This window comes from Aythya fuligula, chromosome 6 (assembly GCF_009819795.1).
Source record: "Aythya fuligula isolate bAytFul2 chromosome 6, bAytFul2.pri, whole genome shotgun sequence".
Taxonomy (NCBI): domain Eukaryota; kingdom Metazoa; phylum Chordata; class Aves; order Anseriformes; family Anatidae; genus Aythya; species Aythya fuligula.
This window is the reverse complement of record NC_045564.1, coordinates 22721953-22745464: the sequence shown is the minus strand read 5'-3', so window position 1 is coordinate 22745464 and position 23512 is coordinate 22721953. Positions and strand designations below refer to the sequence as shown.

Below are 23512 nucleotides of genomic sequence, written 5' to 3'. Positions count from 1 at the left end.
AAAAGCTCTCATAGAACAGCTTTGCAGCAGCCAGGTTTATGTGCCACTGCTATTTGCAGAGTCCTGAAAGCTGGGAGTTTTGCTACCCATTTAATTAATCTTCAGAAGGATCCAGAGCAGATCCCCGTGACTTTCAGACATTTTTTTGTCAGCTCGGTGTGTGCCACTACCATCTACTGGCCAGGCTGGGACTGCGTTTCCAAGCTCCCTTTCCAATGTTGCTGCAACTGTTGGAGCTCAGCTAACTGCTCCTGCCAGCTCCCCACACAAGGGCTGCATCAGACTGTCACAGATCAGCACTGCTCTTCAGGGGTTGCAAATCAACACAGCGCTGATCACCAAAGGAAATATTATTCTAGCTCAAGAGGCCTTTTTATTGAGAGCTGAGGATTTTGAACCCAGTCGCTGAATGGGCACAATTTAGCTTTACACCAAAAAAACCTGCTTATATATAAATGGCCTGGAGGGAGGGTATGCCACGGATTTCATTACGGGGGATTTATTATTACAGGAGCCTGAGGATGACTGTTATTAAACTAATGGAGGGGCAACATGATGGAAGAAAAATGTAGGAGGCTAAATTAAATGGGATTTTGTGCTGTGGCACCCTGGGAACCAGAGCTGGCCAAGTCTCACATGGTGTGCAAAGTTGTTCTTCCTTACGCTCCCTCTGGATCGTAGTGCACAGATTTAAAGCAGCCCCACTGCCTCTCTTCACAGAAGTGTGAGCATCTGTGCAAAGGCTGGGGAAGGGAGGAGGCTCCCTGAGCACAGCAGGAGAGCACTGCTCATGAGAGGCACAACTGGAGAGCTGAGCCTAGGAGTCACGCTGCCCGCTTCCAGCCACAAGCCTTGCTTCGCCCCTTCATGCCAGACACGTCCAGCATACATACATTCCTATTGCAGCCTCCTGTCCAGCTGGGATGCAACAAATTCATCAGCATCTCACATCTTTTTCCTCACAGATGCACGGCAAGGACTGCCTAAGGGACCAGGAGGTAAATTCTCTCCTGAAGCAGTCTGCAAAAATAAGCATGTTTGTTGGTTGGTTGGTCGGTCTTGTTTTGCTTTTCTCAAAAGTTACTATCTGGCAGACAAGGTTTGTTATACACTGGCCTGAGTACACCCATCTCTGATGGGGATACTCTTCCACTCTTTCCACTCCAATTCACAGGAGCGGTGAAACGTCTAACACTTCCCTCTCAATAAACACACTCAAAGAAATGGGCACAGCAGGGGAAAATGCAACCTTCACTTGCCTGCTCAGGCTCTGGTGAACCTGGTTCTTGGACATGGGAAAGACCTCAGTGCCACAGCAGAAGCTACCGCTCTTCAGTCCGTGTACTTCCACCTTGCTTGTGGCAGAAATGAACAGGATCCCACACTACACAGCCTCTGCAATCTAGCAGGGCAATTCCTCCTGCCTGTCACCCTCCTGGAGGAGCCTGGCCCCCCAGCTGCAGGGAACAGGCACTTGGCTGAGAGAATATCCACGCATCACTGATGTGCTCCCCCCCATTGTACCTACTGACAGCGTGTGGCTTTTTCCCCTCCCAGAACCTCCTGCACGCAGGTCCCAGGACGCCCTTGTTCATGCCCTGGGGAACACCGGAGCCATCACACATGTGCGTGGGTCTGCTGGGTCCAGCCAGGTAGGCAGAAAGCAGCCTGCTGCAAGCAGTCCCTCTCTGCCAGGATAACCTGGTGCAAAGCCTGGGAACTGCTGCTACAAGATACTAAAGCTTGGCAGCTAATTAAAGCTGGGGGAAAGGAAAACTGCAGCACAGAGAGTTGTTATTCACACTTTAATTTTCCAGTTGAAATAATACAGTGAACGTCACTGCCGGTAGTATCACAGTCAGCAATCAAAACGTAGGCACCACGTACTCTGATCAGGAACAGGGTAGGAGATCTTGAATTAAGGGAAAACAAGTGAGCTATGGTAAAATCCATAGAGTCACAGAACAACCCAGATGGGAAGGGACCTCAAAAGATCAGCAGGTTCAAACTTTTATGGCAGAAGGGAACCTAGATGAGATTATCTGGCACCCTGTCCAATCACATCTGGAAATCCTCTAGTGATGGGGGCTCTACCATACCCCTGGGGAGGCTGCTCCAGCAAATAATTGTTCTCAGCATAAAAAAAGAAGTTCTTAGATTTACAACAAGGAATAGAAAGCAATCAGCAGTTACATTCTTGAGTGAATAATACTTGCAATTAGAAAAGTTAAATGATGAAAGATTTTCAAAATAAATATTTACAGGACTGTTCCCTTAGAACTATTTCAAAGCATGAAGAAAACACTGCTTGAACTGTTTTTCCCTTAATGCAAGATCACGCACATCATAGTCTATGTTAATCAACAATCACTATTTTGAGGTTAGGGTTATTTATTATACAACTGCCCTTCAAATATATTAAAAATGATTACAACAGACTTCAAGGAAAATTGATAAAATGCCTACGTCAAGTTTTTTGAAAAAAATATACACCTTCATTAACATCAAAATCTGACAGAGTATGCTTAACTAGGTAACAGCATAAGAGCCTGATAAATGCACGTCCTCTCAGGTGACCCAGCTTACTCTTGCAAGCAAAAAGCATCCTGCAAGCCACTCTAACTGCTGTAAAAAGGCAGTGTGTACACGTGTCAGTGAATGTGATGAACAAAAGATGTTGGTTTTAGCTCCTCCAACTGTATTTAAATAGGTGAAATTCTCACGGGGAAGGGAGTGATGGTCACAATCTTTTATTTTTTTTAAATGTGAGATACCGCAAAATTAGCCCCATGGAAGCTATCACAGTTCATACACACAAATAGCGAATGGTCTGGCAACTGCACTCCAAAGCTGCAGTGCACAACCTGTAATAATGGGCTTCACATACAAGCAGTCCCATACATAAATCTGCAGATCCACAGCCAAGCTTCAAAAACATTCCTGAAGACTAATGGATGGGGTCAAACCACTAGACAAAATATACAGAGAAAAGCTATTCAGCTTTTCTGATAAAAAAATCTGATGGAAAAATCCCGACAGGAAAAAAAAATTCAGAATAAGAACATCTAATAGTTACAGCCACAGAAGTTTTTTTCAAAAAGTCAGATGAAAATTGTATTGGGATCAAATGCATCTGTAGCCTCCTTGACCACGTTTCTTGAATTCTGTAAACCAGCACAGAAATGTTCTATGTATCAAGTAATTAAGAAAAATATAACCCTAGACATAATTATATGACATGAAAAGGCAATTTTTGCAATGTTTATAGAACTGGCCATGTGAAATCCAACTGAAAGGAAGTCATACATTCCTCTGTATGCGCATAAATACTAAATAAAAACACTGCAGTTGGCTTTGGCTGCTTGCTAAACTCTCAAAAATGTGCCTCCATCTTAGGGCTCTTGCAAAATTCCTAGAATGAGTCACCACATAACAAACAAACAAACCGACCCAACAACATGCGCAGCCCTTCACAGCAGCCTTTAGAGATGATTGAAGGCACAATAATTACATGCTGAAGTAACTCTTTGTGATTAACATTTTGTTTTTCCACTCTGCAATAAAAATAATAATAAAAAATCCTCCAAAAGCCATTCAGATATTTTCACAGAAGTGGATGGAGGATTGGGTAGGGTTGTGGGAGTCCCCCAGGGAGTCAGCATGTCCACTTTGGACCACTGTAACCTGAAACTGGGTCTTGCAAAACCACCAGCCTGAGAGGAACAACTGGCCAGTGCAAGCTCACTCCTTCATTAGCACCTTAGTATGATGACTGAAAGTGAAAAGCAGCCTTTTGAGGGTGTGTTTTGGGATTACAGGACTCTCTGACTAGAGAGAGGGGCATCCTTTGGGAACTGCAGATGTGATTCTCCCTCATCTTCTCCTTATGTTTGGAGAGCTGAGTCTCAGAAGAATGCACATAAATACTACTTGTAGTATTTCTGTAGGTGAACACCAAAGCCATTTATTACTGTAACATTAACAAGACTCATAACAGTATTTTTCTTCAAATGGATATTGTCCCAAAGTGTCTTTAAAAGAGGTTGATGGGATTTGATTTCTGAAATAACCTGGGTGAGAGATCACATTGTTTTCTAACAGAGCACCAGAAGCATCCCTATTGAATATATTAACTTCAGGATGACAAAGTCCATACATCATCGTATCTCTAGCCTAGTATATTTTATAATGTAAACTAGACAAACTACCACAGCTCTGACACTCCCAAATCAAAAGTCGCTTCACTTTTCTGCAGGCTTGGAAATCCACCTGGCAAGGATCCACTGCCTGAAAATTAACTCTTCGTTTTACAGATGCAATGGGTATTAGAAAGAACTAACCTATAATCCTTGGAATAGGTTTCAGAGTTCCTAAATACAAGGACAAATTTTAATGCTGGCTCATGAGCAGCTTCTGCAACATGTAAAAACAAAGCACAAAAGCCCAAACGTTCCTGAAGGAAGAAGCTGCATGGAAATGCCCACTGCTCAGGGGCTCGGACACAATTGTTCCACATGAGGGGTTTGAGGTTTATACTATGGGAGTGTTTTCAGTTCTCAGCTTTTCCCAAAGAAGCCAATTTCTCCACAGTTCTGTGCATCCTCACCAAATTCTGCCACCAAGCCAAAGCAGTCCAAGCACAGCAGCCCCTGCGTGTTTCTAGCAAAGTTACAAGGGTTTCTCCAGAATTACATGCCCTGGGTTGCCTGCAAAGGGGCTGCAGACCCTCTGCCACCGAGGAAGGTTGGGCTCGGTGCTGGTGAGATCAGATGTGCCTGGTGCTCAGCTCCTCACAGCTCACCATGAAAACCTTTCAGACACTTTGCTGCAACAAATTGAAAAAGAAGGGAAGAGCAGTGGCTGCCACTTCACTCCTCTCGCCGCTCTTCCAGCAGCATTTAGGTGTCCTTGCTGATGGCAGAGAGAATGAGCTGCAACTGGTTCACGGAAAGAAAAATGCTGTAGGATGTGAAGTGTAACACTGAAGATGTGACTGCTTGTAACTCCCAGTGGATTAATTGTCATCTCTCTCAAAATCAGAAATGAGGATGCTTTCTTCCAAAGCAGGAACGTCTGCGTTAATCTGTGGGAAATAGGCATTTCTAATCCACAGTATCCTGCTGAAGAGTCTGTTGTTCTGTTTGTACAGGCACCACAAAAAAATGGAAATGGCAGCCAGCATCACCAATGTTACAAGAACAGCCAGAGCTGCAAGCCCAGGGTATGATGCTGAAATGGAAGAACAGAGATTGTTATTATGTAAATATAGTTTCATTTATGAATTATTTTAAATACAAAAATACAAATATTTTATGTAAAACACTCTTCATATGCATTTTAAATCACAGGCTTAACAGTTAAAAAAAAGTAATCTCACAAAATATCAACCCAAAACATATTATTACTCCTTATAAAAATTAAGAAAGGACCAGAAGGAACTTACATTTTTCAGAGGGTGCTGTTGCATCAATATCTGAAATAGAATCCAGAACAGTTAGAAAACTATCGACAGAACTAACAAAAATTAGTATATACACTCAGTGTAACACTGACACTCAGAAGACAATCTGCCCCAAAACATACAAGAGCAGGCTGTTCTTTGTTTAACTTTACTCATGTCAATAGGATTACAACAGGCCAAGTTAAACATGACCAAATCTGTTACCTAAAATATCTTAAGTTCAGAGGAATGTATTAATTGGCATTGTGGCAAGGATGAACAACAGCATTTATGCACTTTAGAATGTGCAAATGCATGAACAGAAGAGTGCAGTGGTGCATTATTTGAGCTATTGGTCCCTGCAGTGATTTTGGCATTTTGGGTGAGCTCTCACAACACTTCAGGTCTCTTGCAGATGTTTTCCCATTGCTCACATCCGTGCAGGTGCACATACTGCAGGGTCTGTGGAGCTCAGCCTGGCTCTCTGTGCACCCATACAAAAGAAAGTCTACTGCAGAATGCAGCAACAAAAAGGCTGCACAGGTTCCTCACAGGGAGGTTACCCTGGCTGGTTTGTTCTTCCACAGATATTTTTTCTAGTACAAAACAACAGAATTATTTAAATGAAAACTGAGAGAAAGTAACAAGGAACACATAAACAATGGTTATAAGGACACGATTGCCTGCTTCTATGAAAGCACGTACCTGCATCCATTTTACATACAAATCCTTTTTTTTCTCTGCATGGAGATATTTGCCATATACCATCTGTGGTCCTCAGGCTGATACAGAAATTTCCTTTGAGATGATCAAATTCAGGCTCTCTGATGCCCCAGTTAGAATAATTTAAGGGAGAGCCATCAGACCAGGAGACTGTCTCATCTAAGGGCAGAAGTTATAAATCATTATAAAATGTTATCATGCTTTGTTAAGCATCTGTGTTTCAGTTGGATTTACCTTCACACACACAAAAAAAATAATACTGTATTAAAGGAATGCCAGGATTTTGTCTGCTTGGCTATTATAATCCTTTTTTGTTGCTTAAGAATTTAAAAACATAATACATAGCTGATACAGAAGATAGCCTGCAGTGCTTCTTTAAGAAGCAAATTAAGGCCCTCTCACACATGCATATATATTGACTTTTCAGAAACCTATTAAACGATTACAGAAAAAAATTGGTACACAACAAACAGGTAATAAACAGCGAAAAAAAGTTTCAAAAGATAATACTGCTTTGGATGGGGCTTATACCAGCATTTAAAAAAAATAAAAAATCCATATTCTTACATTCAGTTCTCTTCCACCCAAAACTTACTATCTGTAACATGCAGGATGTTCAACCAAACCATTTGCACAGAATAACCCAAACTGTGCAATTCTTCCAGAATGAAGGTATTTTCATCTTCATCTTGAATAGTCAGAAGATTAGATCCTGTAGATTAAACACAAAACAGATTTTCAAACAATTCCTGAAACTGAAAATTAACTTTGCACCTTTTAAAAAGTTAATATGAGGAACCTTAATTGAAAAGGTTGAAATGTCTGGTTATACATTATAACTTCTTAAATTTTGCAACTAATGTTAAAAAGGCTCAGGTTGATATAAAACTCTTTGCACATCATTTTAAAACAATTTTGAAGTGAAGAAATAAGTTTTGTGTCTTATTCCAGAAATCAGTATTTTCATGCAGAAAGGAACATTTTTTGATATATATAGCCTCCAATTTTGTAGTTGGCTTATGAGCTCCACTGTTGTTATCTTGCACTAGAGAAAATACATGCTGTGATTTTCAGAAGAATGGGGGTTTTTACGATATCATGATGACATTTTACAGCTACAAAATAATCACTTACCTTGATTTCTGCAGACTTCATATGCAGTATCAAAACTTGTGCCCTGGAGAACTGTGGTAAAACTGTAGCAACTGTTTTTGAATTTGATCCAGGGAACAGTTTTTTCTGAACATAAGCCTTTATAGTCAGTGAGTTTCTTCTCTGTGATGGAAATAACAGCACAGCTTTATTGGCACTACAACATACACATTAATATAACATACCACACACTGTTTTGGAATAATGCTAATAAGCATGTTATTCTGTTATGTCTCTATTTTTCAAAGTGAAAATCTAGCAACTGTATACATTTGTATTAGAACTGTAGAGCTGGTTTTATTCCAGCTGAAAATCCTTGAGGGCTTGCACAGTAATAGCAGGATATTTATCTAACACAGAGTGATGTGCACGGGGAGTTGAGGAGCATCCGGCAGGCACTCTGGGCTGCTCAGCATCTCCAAGGGATTTCCAGGGGCTGCAGAGCTTCTCTCCACAAAGCCACAAAGATAAATGAATGCCAAGTACCGTGGCACGGAGGCAGATAAGAGCTTCCCATTGGAGCTTCCCATTGGAGTGCAGCAACCAGCCTCTCCAGTGTACAACATACTGTGCCAAAGAGCCTCCCTGAGTCAGCTTGAGTGTAGTTCCAGACCTGAATTCTATGTTCAAATAAAGACCAGGTAATTGGTAGAGCTCTAAGGACACTAAATGTATTTTAGGATACAGGAAATTATTCTCACCTTTATTTAAAAAAAGAAGTTGCAAAATCTTTTATGTGCAATCAGTGAAGATGTGACTTATTTTTTCACTTTGCACTAAATGCTTCTCTTTTCCCATACGACAGTTTATTACAATTAACTGAATTTATTTCCCTTCAAGCTAGTTATTAACAGTCATTATTTTTTCTTAGATAATATAGTATTCACTGAAGAGAGAAAGTAATTTTCTTGTTCCTTTCCTATTATGGCAGTTCTCTTTTCATTTTCAGATGGACTGGACCTGATGGCCAATATTTTATGGGAAACAAAAGGCTTTGCAAATAGGAGATAACAGCAAGAAAATACCAAAAATATATATATATATATATATATATATATATATATATATATATATCGGTTTTGAATAAAGTATCAGCATTGCTTAACCTCAAATTGATTTATTTCCTTTCATATACTTCCACTGCCCCTACACACATTTATATTAAATCTTCGCAGCTGCAAAACTTAACTTCAACTTACTAGGTGGCACGTGGCAGACTGCTCCTTGCAGAAGTCGTTCACAGTTTGCACTCTTCCAGTGCCCCGAGGTATCCATATACACACAGCTGCCAAAGGCCTGGGACTCGTCATCTTCCCAGAAGGTGAACAAGGACCTAGTCCCATCCGACCATTCAAAGTTAAGCCCGTTCTGCCAAACCAAATTTTACATTATTCCTCTGATATACTTTACTGCCATACAAATGCCTTTTCTTCTGGTGGCATCCTGACCAGAGCTCCTTCTACCCCTCCTAGGCTGGGTTATAAACAAATGGCAGTTCCAAAGACCCTCCTGACTTATTTCTAGGAGACCACAAGCTACATCTACCTTGCTTTTCTGTTTGGTGGGTGGGTATTTGGGTCATCAAGTGCAAGTGATTATTGAGCCATAAAGCAGCTCAAAATGAACCATAATTTGAACGTTAACACTACAATATATAAAATTTTTCATTTTTTTAATGTTTTCTATGGCTTTCATTTTTCAGTACTCACTGCATCAAACCATCTTTCATTAAATCTATGTATCATGTTGCGAAACATAGCTAGGGCTCACGCTAGAGTTTCACTTCCAGCTGAAAACTTCACATAACTTCTAGTGAATGATACAGATATTAGTTTGCTAATGAAAAAAAAATAAATCACATAGACAGTGAATCCATTACGCACATCTGCAGTGAACAGCCCGATCCAGTGGTTGTATCCCAGCCGATTCACAATGACTGTGAGGAACGCTTGGTGATACTGATCTGCAATGCTGACCAACTCAGCTCCATTTGCCATGCAGGTTTTTAAAGCTGCAGACCATGTAAAATTCCCACGTATTAGGTTATATGTTCTGTTTGCATACTCTAAAGTATCTGGCACCGGGTACATTTCAGATGCGTTGATGACATGCCTGGATGTGTCTGTTATAAACAGTAAAAAGATTATTTTTTTAAATGGATAGCTTGAACACAGTGGAACAAATAATAAAACTATGCTTACAAACAAATCTAAAGATTGCAAACTCCTTGATTTCAGGAAGGCACGGCAAACAAAATAGTTGACTACTAGAACAGTATCTGAAAGGTGATCATACCACAAAACTCATGACAAGAGTGAATGACTATAATGTGTCCAAAAGAAAAACCTGGATGGAGTTGGTTCCACTGAGTAGACCTTTGAAAGTCTGCAGGAAATCGCATGGGATTTGGCCATATCCCAGATGTGGGCTGCAGCATGCTCTTAACCCTGACTCCTTGCATGTAATTTAGAGCAGTTCTTTCTTGAAGGGTTATTTGCAATCTTTTCCAAGCTCAGTTCACAGCACAATATGTGGACTCACAAATGATTGAACAGGCACAACTGAAGGGATGATGAACAGTTGCTTCGCTAAGATGTGGAGTGTTTATAAATTCAGTTTCCTTTACAGCTAACAGGAGTGTTAACAAGCATCTTAAAGAAGTTAACTGATTATTTGTAATCCACAAATCATTTACAGTTTGAGAATTCTAAGCAGAACAAGTTCTGCTCTTGAGCTTACTGAAGCGCTCCATTTTGTTCCAGCTTTCAGTGTGTGTCACTGCTTAAAAAATTAAATTAGGAAATACAGTAAAATGCTGACAGAGTCCTAATACGAGCATCACTGTGAGATTAGATCCCAGTTAAGATCTCCCTCCTGGCAGCTTCCCTCCTGGACAGCCTTTTAAAGCCATTTCTGCCTGTTTGGAGCAGCAGCAAGGGGGTTAAGATAAAAATGTAAACACAAACCAATCAGAGGAGGAAAATGCATTTTTTCTTCCCTTTACTGTATGCAAGATTACTCCTGCACTCCCCACAACTGAGCTTTGTAATAAATGATGTCAAACATGGTTATGGTTCTCAAGAGCCACATGTGAGTTCTGCCCAAAGTGTGCTGGTTTACTCTATTTACTCCATTGAGCCTCTTGCGGAGAGCCACAGGAGCTACTTCCTCTTTAGGGCTTAACTATGAGGTGACAGATAAAGCTGAGCCATCCTAAACAACCACCACATCCAGTATAGCCCCCAGGGGTGCTCCACAAAGGCTCAGATGACAGCCCAGCCCTGGCTTTAGAGTGCACACTTTGCCACCAGTCCATTTTGGTAACATGCTGCGACAGCAGCACCAGCAATGCCCAGGACGTGCTCAGGGTCAGCAGCAGCTCCCACCCGAGAGGCAGCTCTGCTGCTCAGCTCGAGCAAAACCACAGCGAAACAACGTGCGTTCCCTGTGAAATCCTGCTGCTTCTGGCAAGTGGACATTACAGTGACAGAAATGGAAAAGCACAAGAAAAAAAGGCAAGCTACGACTGATCAGCCAATTGGCTTGCACTGTTCACAGAAATACATCTTCTAGAGTCTAGTCTGGTCCGAGATTACAAGTCCAACAACAACAAATACTTTCATTCAAATTATCCTGTTTTGCCTTTTGTAATTTCATGCTGGTACTCTGCTTACAATGACAGACAACATGAAATTCCATCTCTAGTCTTAAATCCACAATATGTAGCTCAATGCTAGGAACAAAATTTAACAGCAAAAATTTTTTTGAGAAATTACTTCAACATCACAGCTATTGATTTATTAAATAGTATAGAGCTAGTCTGATGAAATATCAAAGTAAAACTACCTTAAAAATCTTTTTTATTCCTGGTTTTAGACACCTCTAACAAGCTGCTTCTAGATGGAAATAAAGTGAATAAAATGGAATTCAACACAAGAACAAATGAGAATAGACGCAAACCAAAACAAATTCTTACCCTGCTTTTTTTGGCAAACAAACCCATAATTTTTCTCACAGTTTTCTAAGTACCATTTTCCCGTAAAATAAAAATTCGGGCTATTTGATACCAATGTACAAAGTGGAACTTGCTCTTCAACGTTGGCACTATTATAACGCTGCCTCTGCAATCAACACAGAATCTTACATTAATTATAAAAGACACTATGTAAAACAAGACATAATTAATAATTAACTGAAACTCACTGTTATATATATGTAGTTAGGTAGAACAATGAACATTCACATAAATGCTATTTGGCCTCGTAGGAAAACATGTTGCAAACTTGCACTGAACAAACTAAAACATTAACCAAAATACTAACTAACTTAGTGTAGAAAATGTACTAAAATATGAAATTCATAATATTATTCATAAACTTTGCTCAGACCTAGTATAAGGTACCAACCATATAATTTAAATCCCAGTGCTTGACTGAAATTGTAAAATAATGGGACTACAGCCATAAATTACATAAATAACTGTCTAGATAGTGCTCTTTTTGCAACCTCTAGCTACACTCATAAAATTGTGCCCACAGTTGTCTAAAGTTGCAGAAGTTAAGAGAAGACTAAGTTGCTATAACAAGTTTGGCCTTGTCTTTGTGGCATTTGTGATGATTGCAGCCAAAACAACAACTCAATGTCCTTAAAACCCTCAGAAATACTCACATGCACTGCTTGAATTGGAGACCAATTGGAATACATTGGAGGATTTTCATTCACCCACTTTTCATAATCATCACTCTGGAAACCTATCCAAACACTAGTTTTCTGTCCAAATAGATTCATTGTTATGAAAGCTGAAAAATGAAAACAGAAGTAAAATATCAAATACATTAAACTGGTAACCATTTGGTTGAAGTCTCTTCCAACACGTTAAAGCACTGAAAAATAAAACTACCAATCAAAGGCATTACCTACTTACTAGAAAGCAGGAACATGAGTGGCATTTCATTGTCATCTAGCTATAAATTCAGTAGCACTAATTAACTTCAGCTGGGTCAAGAGCTAGCCTATTAAGTCTTCTAGAAATTGTGACAGTAGTTCGAACAACTTAAGCTGGAGTACAACTTTATTCAGGGTACTGGATCGTTGAAAAAACTTTTTTCATTTTTGGTGAAAAGAAATATTTCTCAAATAAAGTTAGCCAATTAGATTCTTGCCACCTCCAAACAGAAGGTTTTACAAATGCATGGAATTCAACCACAGATTTTTGTGAATATGGATTTTAAATATTCCTGAATGTGCTAGCATTCACTTCACTAACATTTCCAGCCTAGCACTTTGTGCTATAATATAGATCAGATTTTAAGTAATATTAATGGATAAAAATGAGATTGCTTTGACAACAGTGTGATGTTGTATTCTTTATATTTTGGGAAAACAGGAAAGAAAACACATACTGATCTGTTTAAAGCACTGGAAACCTGAGTCCAATTTGTGTGATCTTTTTTCCTAAATCTGTATCCAAGATTAAACCTTATTAAAGCATCACAGTGAAGATGAAATTTCATTTATTTAAAAATATGTTCAGTATTCTACCTTGTTCCAGTTCATCTTCGAGGGAAGCGAGGGAACCATCATATCTACTGCAGAATGCTTGTGCAGAGTACCAGCTCCTCAGGTGGTCTGGATCCTTCGGAATTTGTATCAAAAAGCACTGTTTCAAAAAATAAAAGGCTTGCTTTGTTTTTCCTCCAGTTTAAACTGCTCACCAGTTGTTAAAAGTGCTGGATCCACAGCCACAGATACCATGCGGTCAGTAGCATACTACTGCATTTCACATAAAGACACAGGTCTCCTTCCCTGCTTTTCCAGTGTCTAACCTGTCCTGCTGAGAACCCCTGGATACCATCAGGTGGGCTAGTTAGGATTTGAATCATTGCCACTGAAACACTTCACACACTTTACTGAAACTACCTATTTCATTAGTTTCTGTCCTGTATTGGATCATTTCCACATTCTTGGTATTGGTGTTCAGCTGCACTTAGGCTTGGATTCAAACTGTTTGTTTAAAAATAAATGTAATCTAGGTTAAATTTATCATTATAGTCACTGCATTTTAGCACTGGCATAAGCCTGGACACCTCAATGCACGTCACCGTTAAGGAATGTATGTGTTTAAGAAAAGCCTAATGAAGTGACTGCCTTTGAAACTTCAATTTCAAATAGGCTTCAGTTTATAAGCATCTTTGACAAACACTATTTGAAACCACATCTTTAGGAGGATGACATCCATCGTATACACCAAGGGGTCAGAGTTCTGTTTTTAGGCCATAACAGAATTGTTACAATGGGAAAAGGCATGGAACAGGCTTTTTGATGGCATATGTATAAATGTGCTTAGAAAGCTTTTGCATAAATAAGTATACATTTCCTTGAACTAAAGTAGAATTTAACACCGTATTAAGGCACTTTCTGTGTACAAAGCTACTTAACAGCCATAAACCTTCATATCACCGTGTCAGTATTCATAAACCTAAGGGCCCTGCTTTCAAAAACTAAGAAAGTTTTCAAATACTGAATAATCTTTAAGAAGTCCAATTTCTGTCATAAATATGGAATGCGTTTTGAATAGTCAAACAGCAGGAAAAAATGTTTTACTTTGAATCCAAAGTGCAACCAGCCCTTGGGACATATTCCTTGTTGGTTCTGGTCTTTTGGAATCTCTTTCTCAATTTTCCATGCAATTTTACGTTTACAAATACAAGGAAGAGAAACAGTACAGTTTTCATCACCCCAGAGTCCTGTGTAAAAAGAAAAAAAAAAAATCAGAGTTCAATATTCACCTGAGAACTGGAAAGAACATTTTTTTTAGCTTAGATATTGTTAAGAAGGGTATCCCCTTTATTGGTTGAACAAGTCAAGATCCTACATCAAACACATTTGGACATATCATGTTATAGTACATGTGATGGTCCATGGGGCTCACATTTTTATTCACAGTTTGATTTTATTAAGTTAAACCAATTCCTCTACGCTGAGTCATGTAACATATGCCTATATCATCATTTAAAAAAAAAAATCAAAAATCAATTATATATAAAAAAAAAGAGGAAGCATATAGAAATTACATCTTCCAGATAAAATAGTTTGACTTCCTTTCATTGAAAATTGTTGGCAAGATGCAGGTAGTGACATCCAGTGCTGACCTGCTTAGAAGGAAAATAGATTTTTCAGAGGAACACAATGCACTCAACAATTTGTTGACCTGCTCCCATCTGTTGGCCAGCTGATGGGAATGGGCGGGATCCTCTTCCCCCCTTTTTTTTTCTTTTCAGTTTTGGCTTTTGGATTACAAGAGTGCAACTGGATCACTTTTTTCAGCTCTTCTCATAAATATAAAGCTGGATATTTTTTTCTTCCAAAGAACCTGACATGTTTACCTTATCATATGACTCACAAATCAGAAAACAGAAACTGAGAAATGATAAAAATCACTGGAACTGGCAACATTTTAATTTATTTTATTACAGTAGCAAAAGAAAGATCTATGTGACAATGTAGAGGCTAGCACCATTAGATAACAAAACATGGTACCCAAAATTCTTCAGCAGATTGGCTATGCGATCAAAAATGAGATAGAAACCTGAGTATTTAAAAATGTTTGCTGATATAAAAACAGTTTTTGAAAGTAGGAAAAATTGCAGCTCGGTCCATCTGGCTCTTTTGGTTATGAGAAAAGTGACTGTGAAAACCAGCAACGCATCAACACTTTTTGCTGTGCCACATAATAGATTCTTAAGTAAAAGTAAAGATTCAGTATCACTGGGGTATTTATATTTTGACATTAAAATACTAGAACTATTAATATACTTTTAAGCCCCATCACCTTGTCTCAGAGAAAATTCATGATACTTTGCTGCTCTTTTCTTAACCATAGAAACAGCTATGCAATCTATAACCACGTAACAAGATTGTAATACAAACTGCACTTCTTGAAAGCAATTAAGAACATAACCCCCTTTGGAAAACAACAGAATCAATTCACAACTTCTGCAAAACAGGAAATATAAAATGAACCTGTTTGTGATGAAATGAAGCCACATCTTTTCCCTGGTTTATGCAGATCTCGTTCTCTCCCTTCATTCCAGTTCTGATATGTTACTAGTGATTCATCTCTCCAGCTGCACAGAAATGTTAAGAGTGTAGTTACACTTTTCCCTGTCCTAACCTAAAAATACAGCCCCCATTAAAAGTGTTGTAAGTAGATACAGGGTAAAAAGTGCCCATTTATTAACTAAGCGTTAAAACAAATGAAGAATGGGTTGGTAGTCAAGCTTTGGCTTTCATCTTTTGTACCCCTTTCAGAAGAAATACTGTAACATGGAAATAAATGAAGGGTAATGTATTCTGAAAGGTATTTACATGAAAGCCGAAGTTGTCTCTTGAATATCCCACTCAGTCATCAAACAGTTTTAGTCCATCAAACTGAATGGCAGCTTGTAAACAAGACATGCCAAGTACAAATCAGAGCAGCTGAAGCACACGCTTACCGAAATTCATTGCTGGCATTTTCTGCGTGCAATCCAATCCACCAGTGAACATCACTATTCGATAGCTACAAAAAAAAAAAAAAAATGTTTTGCCATATGTTTAACTGTTGTTGCCCTCTTATCAAAGCATTAACAAACTCCTAAAACCAGACCCTGTTTGTATTCAGGCAAATAGCATCTCCTTTTGGGTTCAGATGGAAAAACAGGTGCTGAACCCTGCCTGTGTGAATTTACGGGACTACTTCTGCCTCCCTTCAGCAAGGTTATTCGTCTAAGTAAAGCATGATTTAGCCCTGTTTCCACTGGACTGCTGATGTAACTAGGTTGTCAATTTAAGGAATTTACAGCCTATCTGCCCTGGCAATTACTGTAGTCTTGGTTCAAAACTATAACTTAAGTAATTATCTATTTTTAGTAAAGTACAAATATTTCCTCTGAGCATTAGATAGACCTGATGTTTCCAGTATGCTTTCTAAGAGCATTTACATTACTTCTTATAGCTCATACAATGGATTCATAGACACACTTTTTAGACTGATTGTTATGCTCATGAAAGGTTCTAGACTTCCAGTCCTAAACGGCAAAGTATTATGGATAATTCACAGAAATAATGTAATTCAAACAGCCACTTATTACTGCTGTGCTAACTTGATTCTGATTTAAACTCTGAAGAAGCCTTCACTTTCAAGATCAGTCAAAGAGTCACGGTTTGGGGGTCAATGGGAAAGTCAATAAGGAAAAAAAAATAAAAATGTTATGAATGTTACAGGGCGCTGTAAATGTTATCTGGCCATTTGGAAGCATTACTTTTTCTCCAGAAAGAATTTAAGTGCCCTGTGTATTTTGGCAGCCATACAGCCCTTAGAGTTAGTTAGGATTTCATAAGCTAACAGCATATATAGCAATATCAAATTAAAAAAAATAAAAATCAACGTTTTGGACAAAGAACAGATTCTAAGTAATGCCGTCTGGTTTGATATTGACTGGGCCTTGAGTTCAGCTTTCTAATCATAGCACTTAGCATACATCACAATTTTTACAGTAGTGAAAAATGTGATTTTAAATCCTGTGTGAAGAAATCGTTACAAAGTTTTCTAATAGCACATACAAATTCTATCCAGACTCCTCGTTATTATTTTAGTGATTGCCATCCTTACTCCTGCTTCCACAGAAAATCAGTTACAAGCATTTAAGGACACACCTGGCTGTATTGCAAAAGTTTAGCCAAAGGCAGCAGGTTTTAAAATAGCTCAATCTGTCATATTCTGAAATGAAGCTTGAAGTTAACCCAATTTCAAATGCAAATGGAGTAAACTTGGCATTCTCACCATCAAATGCTACGATATCCACTACTTCAGTTATGAAGCTGCTTTTGAAAGATCTCTTGTAAGTAAATATGACTTTAAAGAAGCATCCTGGTTAGCCATTTTAAGTGATGTTAAGTTGGAAAAATACATCTTTTTTTACAGCTTTGTCATTTTTGAAGTCACAAGCATACAGTTTTAGATAGGACAGTAATTTCATGACAGCACAGTAGTATCTAGTAGGCATGGATGAAGACAGCTATATCAAGTTATGCTGCTCTTCCACAGTAAGCTATTTCTGCCATGAACTGCTGGTTTAGATCCAGTTCACCATGTCTTGATACAAAATCACTTTAGCAAAAGACGAAAATGACACATAACTCACTAGAAACTTAAAATACCATCCTACTAGAGAACAACCGTCCTTGTGTTTTTATTTTATGTTAAAAGCAGAGAAGGCTGTACATAACGCAAGCAAAACTACATAGGCATAAGTCGAGAGCTTTTCTGGCTCAGCACTAGTTGTTGTTCTAATGATTAAACTTTGCTATCCCTTTACATTACAACTGAAGGATTTTGCCTTCAGTAAAGCAGACAGTTTTTCAGTTATTATATGAGGAGGTTTTTTTGTATTTTCCTTCTTTCATTTTACTGAGAACACCTAGAAGAAAACACACTGTTTCTTGGAAATTCATCTGCTTCTGCAGTTATTTCTCAACTTGTGTTACCTCACTGTAGCTCTACAGAAATTCTGCTTTCTTACAGAGAGGAATTTAGAGCCAGATGTCTTTTTCCATATAAATATGTCCAGTATTAAAGGGGTCTTATTCAGGAGAGACCATACAAAGCTGCAGAAATAGGGGAATTTTGCCCAAGGTGACATATATAGAGGAAAAACTGATGTATTTTCCAAGGTCATAAGAACCCATCACTAGGGTTTGGAGCTCTAGATGAGATTAAGGTGCAGGGAAATCAGTACTCTGAAATCAGGAAACATTTTGGCCAGCACTGCCCAGGATTAATCTTTCCAATCATGGTGTTAAAGATTCAAACCATGAAGACTGTTTCAAACATCTGGATGTACTGCCCATCTCATGCTAATATACCCACTGAGGTGTCCCACAGCACTGCTGCTCCCAGACCAGCTGCCAGTCACTGAATGGGAACCAACTGCAATTATGAAGCTGTGTGGGATCAGGAGCAATCATCTGGGTGCAGAACTGGCACATGAACAACTGAGGAGCCATGAGGGGCAAGCATGAACTCAGCTCAGCTGTGCTAGTATCTGCATCCCCTTGGTCACAGAGGGGTGGAAGCAGAAAAAGATAAGTGGGACACGCATGTGAAACGTCTTTCTCTTACACGAATTCATGTCTACCTAATTACTTTCATAACTTTGGGACAGACAACTGTTTTTTGATCCTTTTACAACTCTTGAGGGAGACAGACCTGCTCATTAGCACAATGATTATGCAGATTCTGAAATGTCACTGACTTCTTTAGCTAAGCAGGGCCCCAAGGAGGGACGTGAAAAATAAAGACAGCCAGAAAATTATTTCTAAAGTAAAATGTCTTTTGGATTTTACCTGAAGTAATAGGCAATCAGACTTTCCAAAATACGCAACAGAAAATAACTAGTAAAAAAAAAAACAGGGAGAGCATTTATTTGTTAAAATTATAGTCTCTGTTACCTTCTTAATTTTATTTTCAATAAATGCTTGTTCACCAGAAGAATTTATTGTTGCCATTCCACTACGAAGCCAGCCACAGATAAACTCATAGGTGTCCCAGTCCGTAGGATTTACATGGAAAAGATACTCTGCTCCTTGGTAATATGACCATGGTAGTTCTAGAAAACGAGCAGAAGAGTGAGAACTGTGCAGGCATAAAACCTCACTGGAATTCACGTTCTTTGCAACTCACGTGGCCTGCTTCCAGCCACCTGTCATGGGACAATATTCCACAACTAGCAGCAAAACCGTATTTGACAGATTGAATTATGACAACGAATGGATAATTAGCAATTTTCGGCTTTATATTATATCCTGTGTTAACATAGCAATGTTAACAGGGTTGCCTGGACTTTGCAAAAAGGCAATTTTAATGTTATTGAGAGGATATCAAATTCACGTGTGTAATACTGGCAATATTTATTTTTTTTTTTTTATCTAACCTAAGTAGGATCTTACTTTTCAGTGTTCTTAACCAAAAGAGCAGCACATGTTCTTCTGTAGCAACAAGAAGTTCCTACAAGGTTACATAATTTAAGTTTTTAACTTAAAACAGTTTAGTTATTTATTTTTACCAACAGCTTAAATTACATTTTTTAATGATAATATTTCAAGATGTGACAAAAAATTAGAAAAAAGGTTTTCATACCAGCTATGTACCAATCTGGATTCTTTGGTTTAACACCTGCGAAAATACATAAATAAATTAAAACACATTAGATTAAGAATGAGAAGAGATACTGCACTGAAATTACTTTCCCCGCATGGTGAGAATTTAATCGAAATGATGAAGAATGTTGCTATTCATGTCCAGGGACAAAAAAAGAAAAAAATTGCCACACCTAGCAATCTTAACATTTTTAGCAACTTTTATACATCAGGACTTTGGTTAACTCCTGCTAGCTAAATACTAATCGTTGCTACCCATTTTTAACCTGCCTGAACAGATAAGTCTTTGTAACTGGCCAACAAACCCTAATGGTTGCATGCAGCTTTGCCATGATTTCATGCAGAAGACCAATAGGGAGATTTGGACAAAGAACAGTCTTTTAGATATTTTTTCTTGTTTCCCCTGAATTACAAGTCAAGGATGTAATATGCAATGTGTGTTAATTAAAATTTCACCTTTTGGTATTTTGCATATCCATTCACGTTTTTCATTGCAGTGAGCAGGAAAGACTGTTTTATTTACTTTGAACACACCACAGTTTCTTGAATCATCTTCAACATATTTGCTCTCCAAAAATGAAGACACAACCTGCAAACAGCACAGACATTATTTTTAAGGGAAAATTCAAGATAAAGCATTTCAAAATTATTATAATGGAAAAAAAGGAAGGATATGGAGATGTGCTTCATGAAGAAGTAACTTCCAGACTAGGGAACTAGAGGATTACCTAAGTTATGGTGGTATAATATTAAAAATGGGATCCATACTAATTTTCTTGCGATGTCCTGTTCAATTTCCTATCTTAAATCAGACTCTACCTTTGTAAAAGAAATTGCATAGCTATGAAACCTAAAAGTTTTTTGACATGGCACTGGAACAGTATCCCCAGGGAAGTGGTCACGGCCCCAAGCTTGCCCAGAAGCATTTGGACAACATTCTCAGACATACAGTTTGATTTTGGGTGGTGCTGTGTAGAACCAGGAGTTGGACTCAATGATCCTTGTGGGTCCCTTCCAACTTGGGATATTCTAGGATTCTATGATTAGCAGTGGTCGTCCAAGCCCAACAGCCTTTGCTTTGGTTCAGCACCTTACATGACTGAACTTTGCACTCATATTCTGCAATTACTTAAGTAGTGACGGCAGAGCTGGCACCGTTCCTTACGGCTGAAAACTAATTACAGTTCAAAAACTGACCCTTCTGTGTACTCCAAAATCCACATGCTTGTTCAGAAATCTTTTACAATGCAGTGTGACATATCCTGGGCTAACCACAACATGCTTTGCAGGAAAGCACACATCCACAAAACTTTATAATTCTACTAAATTCCTTTTGCAGTTGTACAACCCTTTTGCACAGGCTGTTTTAATAGTAGTATAATGTTAACCCTGCTGTAACAATTATTTTAAATGTAGTATGTGGTTGTGAAAAAAGCAGAACTTTCCTGGCCAACATTTGTCAGTTCACATGGCTTATTTTGGGGAACTGATGCACAGATATTACTTGAGAGGTTTCTGAAATATATAGTATACGTGTATTTACAGGTGTTCTGTCAGACCACTGCCACGTCCCTCCAGAAAGTGGGTTTCTTTTATTAAATCCAATCCAGAATTGTCTTTCTTCTGTCCTGTGGTGGGAGCAGAAAAATACTTCTTACACGCTTTTTCCTTAGTTATTTCACAGATTATTTTTTAATTAGTGCAAATACTCATTCATTTATTTATCTCACGTATCATACTGTATTACATGTATTTATAGTTTAGTATCTGGTTTTGTTTCTAAAATGTCAGGTTGTATTTTAAAGAAGAAAATGTTTAAAGTAGGATCAAATTGCAGAACCTTCATTTCTACAGGGAATGTTACTCACAAGATACTTTGACATTAATAGTCATTTGACACCTACTACAGAGATCATCTTCAAAAACAATCACATTACAGTGTTGGTATTACACTTCTTTTCACCCATTTCTAAATTCATGAGTCAAGAGTAGAGACTTCCTTAGATACTATTAAAGAGCATGGAAGGCCTTAAATCATACATTATTTTTACAGATTAATACATTTAAAATAAACCTTGTTGATGTTAATAAAGTGTACTTACCTATCAAAAATTGTATATAACAAATTGTTTAGAAACATCTCTTCATAGATATGGGAAAAACTAGCAAGATGTGCTCCAAAATCTTGGCATAAAGTTTCTGCTTCATCCCATGTTCTTTTCATCAGAACTTTTTCACTGTGAAATATCTGCAATAAAATAAACACTGTCATAAATGCAGTTGATTTTGGAGAGCAAGTTGTTTCAGAAGCCCATGAAAATCAAATATTATTTGCAGTTTTTCCTATAATAAAGTCTTACACATTTCTAACATAGTTCCAATTGAAGTCTTAAAGACTTTTATTCACTTTAAAATACAGTGAAGGATGGTAACAGTTAGGTAGAAGAAATATTTTATCTAAATATTTTTGGAACAGTTTATTCCTACACCGATGCAGAATCAATTTGCCATTTCATAAATTCAAGTTTGCCACTTACCTTGTAGCAGTTGAATAGGTTGGCTTCAGACTCCCATCCAAAGTAGCAGGAACTCAAATGTCTTTGAAAAGTAAGTTCAGGTTCTTCATAGGAATTGATTTTTTGCTTGCACAATGACATTGCTTTGAAGTTCCTACAGCTTTTTACCTCCCAATAACCAACAGGGTTCTCTCCGCGCATTGCCACACATCCTCCAGAATGACCTAAAGCACAGAAGTAAGCATCGAGTGCTGGAATAAAGCACTGGAATTTTGTGAATTTTTGGTGAAATGTCTATTTTATTGGCATCCGGTTCTATATAAAACCTTGATGGGATTACAAAGCTAGCAAGTTCTCTGGTCAGTGACCAGGTTGTAAGCCTGTCTTGGCTGACTTGAGCTTGCAAAATGAACAAAGGATTCCTTTCACAAAATGCAGAAGATAAAATGCGACTTAAAATAGTACTTTAACAAACTGCAGTAGTAAAGCAATAAATGTAGAGTCAAAAACTTGGAAGAAATTAGTGAAATGGCATGTATTTATTTTCATGTCTCCTTCTCTGGTATCTTTAAGAGGTTTATGCTTCAAAAGATGAAGAACTTAAAATTCTAGTCATCTAAAGAGTCAAAAGCTTGGCAACAACATTGGTGGTCATATTTGAATGTTCAAATGTTCTGTACATTAACCTGCTATTTAATTTTATCATTTCTATTTTCTTGTAAAGTTTTCCTCTGTATTACTATAAAGCAAAAAAAAAAAAAAAAAAAAAAAAAAACAAGCAAACTAAGTATCAGCAAACTGAAGAGGAAGAAGAAAAAAAACCTCCACACAGTGTCCTTATTGTCAGAAATGTATGTAAGACAATCGATACTCTCTTCTTCATATAAAATGCCAAAATGGCAAACCATGTGTAATGAGAGTTTTTTGCTCCCCACAAGTCTTTTTTGTTTTGTTTTGTTTTGTTTTTTTTGGTTTTGTTTTTAAATCAGTGCATTACTCACGTGGCTGATGCTTGTTCCAGTTTGCGTAGCTCACAGAGTGATTCTTCCCATCTGTTGTTAGCCAAAAGTATTCTCCTGTGTTATTAAGGTCTTGCAGACCTATCCAAAAATAAGTTCTCTCAGATTTTACCATGCTATGGATCATGCTGGTGATAAAAGCTTGTTCAAACCTTAACAAAACGATCAGGACAAAAAGCTTGTTAGAATATACATCAATTGGTGTTGTGGCAAGTAGGCATCACGAAAAAATGTAATCACCCAAGAATAGAAAAATATCTAAAACGTATTTAATTTTCTTTACAGAATTCTGTGGTAAATTTCACACAAAACTCTGTAGTATAAAGCAAGCATATTTTTTCCTCCTTCTTCTTCCTTTTTATTTTTTGCTCTCCAGCATTTGTGCACATTCAAGGAACCATACATTGAAATCTCTCAATGCTTATGCTACAAAATGTTAAAACAGAATATATTCATGATGAACA

At 38.0% G+C, this 23512-nt stretch overlaps 1 protein-coding gene across 2 annotated transcripts in view; it reads right to left on the bottom strand.

Moving 5' to 3' along the window:
• Positions 1-1803: 1803 nt before the first annotated feature.
• Positions 1804-23512, bottom strand: part of PLA2R1 (phospholipase A2 receptor 1) — a 41499-nt gene continuing 19790 nt past the window's right edge. The window contains exons 11-30 of one of the 2 annotated variants that reach the window (XM_032189756.1): positions 23031-23200; positions 22051-22253; positions 21616-21761; positions 21057-21141; positions 19970-20102; positions 19494-19529; positions 18806-18963; positions 15811-15875; positions 15338-15441; positions 13919-14061; positions 12857-12974; positions 11984-12114; positions 11292-11436; positions 9199-9437; positions 8515-8683; positions 7298-7438; positions 6759-6875; positions 6146-6322; positions 5444-5473; positions 1804-5229 (exon numbers count right to left, since the gene is read on the bottom strand). In XM_032189756.1, coding sequence (XP_032045647.1) covers positions 5015-5229; positions 5444-5473; positions 6146-6322; positions 6759-6875; positions 7298-7438; positions 8515-8683; positions 9199-9437; positions 11292-11436; positions 11984-12114; positions 12857-12974; positions 13919-14061; positions 15338-15441; positions 15811-15875; positions 18806-18963; positions 19494-19529; positions 19970-20102; positions 21057-21141; positions 21616-21761; positions 22051-22253; positions 23031-23200 — 2725 coding nt within the window. In that variant the 3' untranslated portion in view covers positions 1804-5014. The remainder of the gene's footprint in view (positions 5230-5443; positions 5474-6145; positions 6323-6758; positions 6876-7297; positions 7439-8514; positions 8684-9198; positions 9438-11291; positions 11437-11983; positions 12115-12856; positions 12975-13918; positions 14062-15337; positions 15442-15810; positions 15876-18805; positions 18964-19493; positions 19530-19969; positions 20103-21056; positions 21142-21615; positions 21762-22050; positions 22254-23030; positions 23201-23512) is intronic. The other variant, XM_032189758.1, reaches the window with a different exon arrangement.